This window comes from Trypanosoma rangeli, assembly GCF_003719475.1.
Source record: "Trypanosoma rangeli strain AM80 chromosome Unknown Tra_15.4_contig_00015, whole genome shotgun sequence".
Lineage (NCBI taxonomy): Eukaryota > Euglenozoa > Kinetoplastea > Trypanosomatida > Trypanosomatidae > Trypanosoma > Trypanosoma rangeli.
In genome coordinates, this window is record NW_021705759.1 from 25,082 (window position 1) to 34,116 (window position 9,035).

The 9,035-nt window shown below is 48.1% G+C and overlaps 3 protein-coding genes across 3 annotated transcripts, besides 11 other annotated features; all 3 read right to left on the bottom strand.

Annotated features, from left to right (window-relative positions):
• The first annotated feature begins 28 nt into the window (after positions 1-28).
• Positions 29-66: a sequence feature (A-rich).
• A 290-nt stretch (positions 67-356) lies between these two features.
• On the bottom strand, positions 357-2,675 carry TraAM80_00801 (NET1-associated nuclear protein 1 (U3 small nucleolar RNA-associated protein 17); the record flags this gene model as incomplete). Its single annotated transcript, XM_029377869.1, has 1 exon — positions 357-2,675. One exon carries the CDS (start codon positions 2,673-2,675, stop codon positions 357-359), a length of 2,319 nt encoding a protein of 772 aa, XP_029242272.1.
• Positions 2,676-2,833: 158 nt separating this feature from the next.
• Positions 2,834-2,864: a microsatellite.
• Positions 2,865-3,178: 314 nt separating this feature from the next.
• Positions 3,179-3,209: a microsatellite.
• Positions 3,210-3,528: 319 nt separating this feature from the next.
• Positions 3,529-4,788, bottom strand: TraAM80_00802 (putative carbonic anhydrase-like protein; the record flags this gene model as incomplete). The annotated part of the gene is made up of 1 exon (XM_029377870.1): positions 3,529-4,788. The coding sequence occupies one exon, from the start codon at positions 4,786-4,788 to the stop codon at positions 3,529-3,531; it is 1,260 nt and encodes a 419-aa protein (XP_029242273.1).
• Positions 4,789-4,903: 115 nt separating this feature from the next.
• Positions 4,904-4,949: a sequence feature (A-rich).
• A 321-nt stretch (positions 4,950-5,270) lies between these two features.
• On the bottom strand, positions 5,271-5,885 carry TraAM80_00803 (uncharacterized protein; the record flags this gene model as incomplete). The annotated part of the gene is made up of 1 exon (XM_029377871.1): positions 5,271-5,885. One exon carries the CDS (start codon positions 5,883-5,885, stop codon positions 5,271-5,273), a length of 615 nt encoding a protein of 204 aa, XP_029242274.1.
• A 43-nt stretch (positions 5,886-5,928) lies between these two features.
• Positions 5,929-5,962: a microsatellite.
• A 19-nt stretch (positions 5,963-5,981) lies between these two features.
• Positions 5,982-6,001: a microsatellite.
• A 1,306-nt stretch (positions 6,002-7,307) lies between these two features.
• Positions 7,308-7,387: a sequence feature (A-rich).
• Positions 7,388-8,155: 768 nt separating this feature from the next.
• Positions 8,156-8,181: a microsatellite.
• A 56-nt stretch (positions 8,182-8,237) lies between these two features.
• Positions 8,238-8,293: a sequence feature (GA-rich).
• An 88-nt stretch (positions 8,294-8,381) lies between these two features.
• Positions 8,382-8,416: a microsatellite.
• A 134-nt stretch (positions 8,417-8,550) lies between these two features.
• Positions 8,551-8,605: a microsatellite.
• The last annotated feature ends 430 nt before the right edge of the window (positions 8,606-9,035 follow it).

Sequence of the window (9,035 nt, forward strand, 5' to 3'; positions counted from 1 at the left end):
GCGACCAGAATGGCAGGAGTAAAGCTAAAAACAAACAAACAAATAAGCAAACACACGTACACACAAGTGAATACAATAAAAATGTGGCACTTCAGCCAAACTGTACGCCAGTTTGCATTAACAGCTGGATCCTCTCCTTTATTTCCCGCTCCTCGTTAACTGGAAATTCCTTAAACGTGTTTCCTCTTTTTCCCTCTACTTCTTCCTTTCTTACGTTGTTGTGCCCATAATTTCCCTTTCTCCTTCCCGTCGCGGTACATTTTTGGTTTGCCTCTCCGCTCATTTTTCCCTGTCGTGCCTTTTCCACCGTTTCCATGTCCTTTTCGCTCGGGGATACCCACCGCAGCCGCACGTGCTCACAGTGTTGGGATACCAGAGCGCTTCTTGAGGTATGATGAGAGAACAGAGCTCATGGGCGGTGCCGTGTAGGCGGAATCCGCCAGGACTTCCCCGAGCCACTTCTTTGCCTCTGTCGCAAGACGGGCTGCACGAAGCGACGACGCTTCCCTCCCCACGTCCGACGACTTGTTGGCATGAGCAACGTCGTGGAAGAAGTGCCCCAGTTGCTTTTCGTGGACGTCAACACTCGGCGCAAGACCGCCGGTTCCCTCAACCTGCCCTACCCACATGTCGTCTTGTTTAGCCTGCCCCTCTGTTCCCTTCTTCGTGTTGGTGGCTTCCAGCGCGAAGTGCAGCACACGGAAGCCGGAGACCTCATCTACCACCGCCACCCGCTCCTTCCCCGCCCCCGGAAGACACCGCATGAAAGTAATGCGTTGCGGGATGACCGCTGAGACGTGCTGGCTCAGCTGTTCCCCCATCAGCTGCCCTACACCGCACAGTTCTCTAACTCCTCCATCACTGGTCGCCACCAAAACAGAGGTGGCCGAACAGGAACACATCGCTCTCACGCTGGCTGGATTCGCCTCCCAGACGACTGCAGGCTGATGGGGTGCGACTAGCGACCAAAAATACACCCGTGTCTCATCATGAGCCACCACAACTCGGTTGTCGTTCAACAGCTGCAGCTCCTTCAGAGGCTCCAAAGAAAACAACTGCGTGAGTGTGAGTAGGCGGTGCCAAGGCTGACCTGGATAGACGTTGGCTATACTATATATATGTACACTGTCATCTGAGACAAAGCACAACGAGCCATCCGTGGAGAGAATCATATCTTGTACAAGATGCGATGGCGTTGCCGAGGAGGATTTGTTCACCCAACTCTTCTGTCCTGTGGCGTAGGCGTCATTCACATCCTCACTTACCTCTCCCCAACACTTCATCGTGTTTGCACAGAGCGTAAAAACGCGTTTACGCACCTCATCGGTTTGTAGCGCAATCACACAACTACTGTGCGGCGAGTAAATGGCTTGTACCTCAACATGTTGTTTGCTGTCTGTGTCATACGCCCAGAAGCGCAGCAGGGGAGAAAGTGACGTACCTGCAAACTCTTCGTACGTCACAATCGTCCGGTTATCGTTCAATAATCCCACGTGTTGAATGCCATGCCGAGGGGGAATGGGAATAGTCTCCATCTGAGAGGAAATATGAAGAGAATAGAGTGACTGCTGGGTAAAGGGATCGCACACACGCAACACATTGGGCAAACCAGTAAGAATCACGGCAGTTTGCCCCATCCAGCGTCCCACAACGAGTCCACTGCAGGCCTCACCTGTTGACCATTGAACACCCTCAATAAACTTTTCCACCCTCATCTGCAGCAGGTCAAGCGTGGCAAGCGTTGACTCTGCGCAGGCGAGTACAAGTTGAGAGCCACACGAAGAAGAAGGCATAATACAACGAATTGGTCCTAGGCTACATCCAATCTTCTTATAGGCGTAGGAAGACATATTCCACACTAACATCACCGATTCCCTGGCCCCTGAGAAGAGCGAATTGCCGTCTACTGAAAATCGTAAGGCGGTCAAAGGGGTATGATGCCAATGATCCGAGAAGTGATGACTTTCGGTAACAGAAGGAAAAACTATCAGTTCCCCGCGTGTGCCACCCACAGCCACTGAGTTGCGGACTGGATTACAGGTTAAACTCTGAATGCTTATAGGCAACAAGAGCTGCCTGGGGTTGTGGACATCACGATTGCCATGGAGGGAGTACTGCGCCCACTTCCCACCTCGCTGACCCACAAGAACCAGACCAGTCGACCTTCCTGTTGCCATGGTGCAATCACGCAAGGCAATTGAAAAAGATATTATCTGCTCTGCCCTTATCAAAGACGTGTCCCGCAGTGACGCTTCGTAGACTCCAGTGGTTGTGAGAAGGGCACAATGAAGTTCCCCTCCCGCCTCATGAAAGTGGGCTTCCAAAATGTCCCCCTCCCTCTGTTTGCGGCTCCTGTCAATCAAACCTCGCCGATTTGAGACGACCGGCCTGTTTTCAGGCTCCGGCAAAGAATCGTGCCCCCACTTAATGGAGGAAGATGCCCGTACCTCCACATGGGCAAGAGAGATTAAAAACCAATTGGCCTCCGCGTCAACGACATGAAGGTGCATTTCACCACTTGCGCTTGCCAAGACATACAACCCAACAACACGCGCCCCGCTGAGTGACTCCACACGAAATTTCTTTAAATTTTTTGGAGCATAAAAAGCAACACCGTAATCCTCTGCAACACACACCGCGTCCTTGCAGACAGCAAGAAGGTGGGACAAGGCCATGTTTGGGCAGAAGCAGGATAGCAACAAAAGGCAATGGATACTCTTCCCTCACTCTTAATCTCCTCTTTTTCCTAACTGTGCGTGTGTGTGTGTTCTCACCTTTCTCTCTATGTGTGCCACGACAGCGACAATAATGGTAGTATCGATGCTAGAGCCTGCTCCTATTTCTCTCTCTCTCTCACTCACTCTGTACGTGTGCAAGTCTGTAAGTACTCGCACCCAGTGGGTCTCAGTGCAGGAAGATGGTTCCCAGGAAACCAAAAAGATGTGGAAAATTAAAAAAAAGGAGAAACATAAATTACACCTTTTCCGTTAATGCATGCATGTGAGCTGAGCCGCACGGCTGAGCGTATACGAAGGCCAGGCCAACTGATGGATAACAAAAGGCACAGGCAGAGAGGCATAGAGACAGGGATGCATAATGATCCAAAATAGCGACAACAAACCGAAAAACAAAAAATAAACAAATTCAAGGGTGTCGGTCGACATTGCCCTACACATAAAGAGTGAGAGTGAGAGTGAGAGAGAAAGAGAAGCGTGCTCTCTCACACACACACATACGTACTCTCCCCACCCACCCCCTCCCAATCCCTCATCTCTCCTCTTCCTAAATGCTCTGTCGGTACCTTTTGCCTACCTTTTTCCCTTCTTTGCCTTGGTCTAAAAAGGTTTGTGGTCGTGCTCTTCTTTCATCGTCCTTTCATTTACGCCTAATCCATTATTATTTTTGTTTTTTGCTTTGCCGCCACCTTATGCTCACACCAAAGGTGACATAAATGGGGAGAGAAAATCACACACGAAACAAAACCCAATTTCCTCGACAAAGAGACGGTCATGTTTGTGGCCCAGCGTCCTAACGATTCGTTCCGTATCCGCTTGGCACGCGCAGCAGCGATTCCACCTCGTTCTCCCCGACCCCGGCACTGAACTTAATATTTCGCCAGCAGTACAAGATAACTGCTACGAGAAAAAGGAGAAGTGCAGCAGCGATAATGATTGTTTTTTCATTTTGTTGCAATGAACGGGGCCATGCATGAAATTTTCCCCGTGATTCGTACGCGTTGTTGGCTCCAGGAGCAGTGAGGTGTGAGCTGGCGACCCCATCGGATGTTGCTGCTGTCGTTAAATTTATACTACCCCACACTCCTGCATCTGAAAACCCGTACGGGAAGTAATCCTTCATGTCTCCCTTGGACATGTGCACGTGACTCCTATCAACGTAGCGGTACACCACGCGCCCATTCAGCGGCTGTGTTGGTCTGCGATTACCGTCGTGATTCCCTGAGCGAGCCCGCATCAAGGCCAGGTTGAGCATCTCCAATGCTTCCCTTGGCATAAGCTGCGGGGAAGTCAAGACAATAAAGCGAACCCCCTCAGTACACGGGGGTGTAGTCAGTGATCCAGTGTAGGCGAGAAAACTTCTGCGTCGTGGTAGTAGTCCCTCAACTGCGAGATCTTTCTCCAAAGTACATGTCGTAAAGGCGTTCTTCGGGGGAAGTGGGCCATCAAGTAGGATGTGGCGCAGTTCTGCCACCGAGGTGGTGTTTGTTCTGTCCGATGCAAGAAGCTGCACCGCAACTACCATAAGACGCCCCAGTTTCGATGGTTGCGCCTGAGCAAATACGAGGTGCAGCTCCGCGTCTGGGGCCGCGCGTGGAAAGACGTGTTCCGCGGGTGAGTGGAAATGCATTGACACAAGGTGGTATTCAGGCAAATCCGGGGCTATGGGGTCGAGGACAGTGCAGGGGCCTGGGACCTCATCACGCGGGTCATTAAGGGGAACCAAGCGCACAGATATAGTATTAACTTCGTTTAAAATTTTAAGCGTTGTTTTCTCTGCCGCAAACGTGCATCCGCGTGAGAAGATAAGCGGTTCGGCGCCCTTAAGGTAGACCACTTCATGCGGTTTGAGCTCGGAGAAAGAGACAGGGCTCTGCTGTTTGCCTGTTCGGCACAACCTTGGCCACGCAGACAGGTTGGCGTATCCCCAACCTGGGCCATGGGGCTTTTCACGCGGCAGCCCAGCCGTGGTATAGCTGGTCTCCGCAGAGGCAACCTGCAGGAAGAGGTGCAACTGAAGACACAGTAGCAAAAAAACGATAGCCCTTACCATTCTGCCTACCTCTCCTCCTGCACCTTATTTTTGTCCAAACTCCCTTTGAAAGGTACAATCGTGTGCCGCCTTTCACGCTTATCGCAGCTGGTGCTGCAGCCCAACACATGCACGTAAAAGCAAAATAATAACAAAAAAAAAAAGAAGAAGCAAAATAATAATCAGCTGCCCTCCAATGCACAAATTCCGCATACGTTCGTGATTCTCTCTATTCCATTTTTTTTTGTTTCTGTACCACCGATTAATGGTGGAGTGAGCCACGTGCCCTTCAATTGCTCACCGTTGTGATTGTGCAGCCTGCGAGTGTTGACGTTCCTGGAAGGAGCGCCGGACCACAGCACTGCTGCGCCTCCGTTGCCTCTACACAGGCCACACTACTACGCTGGCCGTGCAGTCGAATAAAAATATGCGGTCTGCACTTTTCGCCCTGTGCATTTAGTTGTTTCTTCCTATCCTCCGAGGCCCCACCCCAAACACTCTCCCTACTTTGTGGGCGTCTCCGTGTCGTACGACTTCTGTGCAGCCGCCCGGCGCGACTGCAGAAAACGTTGCCGTGAGGCGTTTCCATCCGGCCGACTCGACGCCCTGGTGTCGCCCATCTCCGCCGTTTCCAGGCCACCCTCCTCCACGAGTTCCTCATAATCATCACGCCACGAGCGTCTTGACCGCAGAAAGCGGTACGTAAGCGCCGCCGCAAGCACCGAGAAGAGAAGAAGGCCAACAAACCACGCGGCAAAGGGCGTCCACGACCGAAGGTGGCCGCCCCTAAGGCTCCCAGACAAAGGTGGCGACAACAGTCCATTGAATTCCTTACCCTGCACTGCCTGACATTCGTTAAATCCCTGCATTGTCGTGCTCTCTCCGCTTGGTTCCCCATGCATCCCGTCACACATCTGCCTCCTTGCACCCCAGGTGCTCATGTGCGCCCGCCGTCCATCGTTGACGATGCTGCTGTTGGCGGCAGCCCGTGATACATTTCGGCCCACCGTTTTGGCCAGTGACAGCGTGCGTTCAACCATCTTCGGCAGCGACACTGACGAACCAACAGCCGTTGACGTCGTCACGTTTGGCGCAGACACGTTTGTTGACGGCTGCATTCCCTAATTTGTGATGTCCACTCCCACCAGCCCCTGTTTTTGCGTTTTTGTCTTTGACCTTGGTCTTTGCTTTGCCTCTCTGTAACCACGCAAAGCCACACACACACACACACGCAGGGGGAAAAAGAAAAAAATCACTGGCGCAGTTGACGCCCTCCTTGAAAATATTTGTTTTCCTTTTAATTCCGTCGGTCCAGTGACCACAAAGAAGAAAAAAGCAAGAAAAAACGTTCACGAGGCAGAGAGTCCATTTGTAAATGCGTGAGCAAAGTATGGCGAGAGTGAAAAACATGGAAGGCAGTGGTGGGTGCCGGCAAACCCACCCACACGCACACTCATGGAAACACACGTGATACATCCGCACGGCAAGCAAGCCGGCACCATAATAAGAAACAAAAACAGAAGCGGCAAAACACACACGCACCTCCCCTGGAGAATAAGTATACATCGAAAGAATAGATGAATAAATATTACCAACAACAAAGAAAAGTAATTCATAAAAACAAAAATAAAGCAGAGAAATCAGCTTTGTAAAATGTTTTTTTTTTTTAAGTCTTTCAATCCAATGCCATTGTCACCATTGTCCTGTCCCACCTCCATAGTTTTTTTTTATTTTGTTGCTCCTTTCTTCACACAGTGCCCATTCATGGACGTCGCTTGTTCAGTCACACTACCTCTTTGCTTCTCCCGTTCTCCCCTCTCATGCACATGACCACGCCCTTAAGCAAGGTTCATGCACAGGCAAGTGTACAACTGGGGAGACGGAATGCACAACAGAACTTGTGTTTCGCTGAAACAACAACTGACACACACTAACATCTTCCCAACGGCGCCGTTGGGTTTCGGCGCAAAAATGCAAGAAGTCACTTCTTCTTCATTTCTTCTATGATGATGGTGCTTCTTCTGAGTGCGGAGACAAGAAACCATCTCGCTCACGAAGTCACATATTTTTCAAATGCATAAAAAGTGCATCGGCAGAATGGAAAAAAGAAGGGCAAAAACTAAACAACCGAAAGTAAAAAAAAAAAAAACGGACTGGACAATGAGAACACGAAGAAAAAACGTACGCCATCGCGGCGGTAAATCACAAACCTTGTCGAAGCAACTTACGCTACTCCAAGGGCTTCTGCATTGTGTTGTTTCCTTTTTTTTTCTTTTTGCTTCTTAAGCTCAATAGCCGCTCTCAAGAGAGACATGCACACAAGCACTGCCTCACGGAACCTGCGCACCCCCCACCCCAACCCTCGACACCCACAGCTGGAACGCAATGAAGCGAGTGGCGGAGAGACAAGAATAATATGCCCAAATACATTCCTCGCTTGGCTGCTGCTGCTTCCAAACATCGCGAATCACACACTACCCACAGAGGCGCGTAACAATCCAATCCAAAAAAAAAAAAAGCGAAACGCCTTAAGTAGTGGGAAGAAATTAAAAACGAAGAAACAAACAAAATTAACCAAAAAAAAAAAACTGGATAGATAAAAAAAAACAACAAAAAACAATGCGCATTTCTGGTCTTCGCTCCATTCATAACTCACAAAAAACATGTAGGCAGACGTCACCACCGTCCCCATTCTCGTTTCTCAAAAGAAGCGTTCCTCGTTTTTTTGTTTTTTTTTTCCGGTTTTCCTCCCGTTTTTTTTTTCCATCGCGCTTCTGCCGTGTGGGCGTGCAGAGGGCCTCTCTTACTTCCCTGCCTTTCAGTCGCGACACACATGAAGGCTCGTGTACGTGCTCACACGTCAACTTATTGTTTATGCTTGTTCCCTCATTGCTTACGTACAGTGACCACTCTTCTGTTCGTTTCCAGTGCACGCTTCCCTGTCTACCCTCATACTCTTAACATTCTTTTTTTTACTTTTTAGTTTTGCATTTGTGTGGTCACACAATGCAGTTTGCGAAATGAGTTTTGTCCTCTTCCCTCTTAGTCTGTGTGTTGCGGGTGCCGCCCGCGGTCGGGCATTATGTGCTGTCATGCGCAAAGTGTACATCGTAGCCCACACGTGTATGAGTGAATTAATGTATATAAAGTGGGCACGCGTGCACTGCCAAAGTACAAATAATCATGGCATGCGCTGAGACTGCAAACAAACGCAAAAAAAGAAAACAACAACAAAACAGTATAAAATCAAACAAACAAAAAAGGCACGTGCAGAAAGAATACAAGTAAACAATTGAAACATGCAATAACAATAATAATAATAAAAAAAAAAAAGGCGTCAAACACATAAAAGGCAAGAAAACAAAACAACAACAAAAAAAACAAGAAATTGTCTTTTGCTTTTTTTTCTTTTCTAGTGATGGGGATACCGCCGTTGGGTTCATCTCTTAAGTGCTTTTCTTTTTCTTTTTAAAAAAAAAAGAAAAACACACACACGCAAGAACAAAAAGGCAAAATAAAAAACAAATTGTCAGTAACAACACGCAGAAAAAAAAAAGAGTAAATGTGAGTCTCAGTCATCACGACCTTCTCAATACATCACGTCAATGGGCAGCTATATTATATATATATATAATATATATATATATATGTACATAAGTACTTCAAGAGAGAAGAAAAAAAAAAGGAATGTGTTTGTGCGTGTTGAAGTGGAGAAAATGAGGGCAAAGTGGGCCCGTATACAGTACGGCTGGAGATGCACGCACTCAAAGAGAAATATAAATAAAAAACCACAACAACAACAACAACAACAGAAACAAGCAACACACAAATAAAAACATTGACCAGATGACACGGCAACTGTCCTTTTGAAAGCGAAAATAAATCACACGCCCACTCTGTTGTCAAGAAACAAGTAAGCTCAGATACCTCAGAAGACAAATAAAAGAATATATATGTATATACCCGAAGGAATCACAAAACAAGAACAACTCAACGATGCTATTTTCTATTCTTTTATCAGCCAACCTCTTGTATTCCATCCAGCCACCATTTCATCTGCTTCTTCCCGCGCCTGCTGTGAGTCTTGCAGTGTTACTTGTCTAGAAATATATGTTCCCATATATTCCGCTCGTTTCTCAGAGTGTTTATTTTTATTGCTTTCGTTTACTTCCTCTTGTATTGGGAGTAAAATGAGGAGTTCCATTGACATCTGCATTCAGGCCCATCAGCAGTGTAACTCACATATTCAAGTATCCTATATATATATA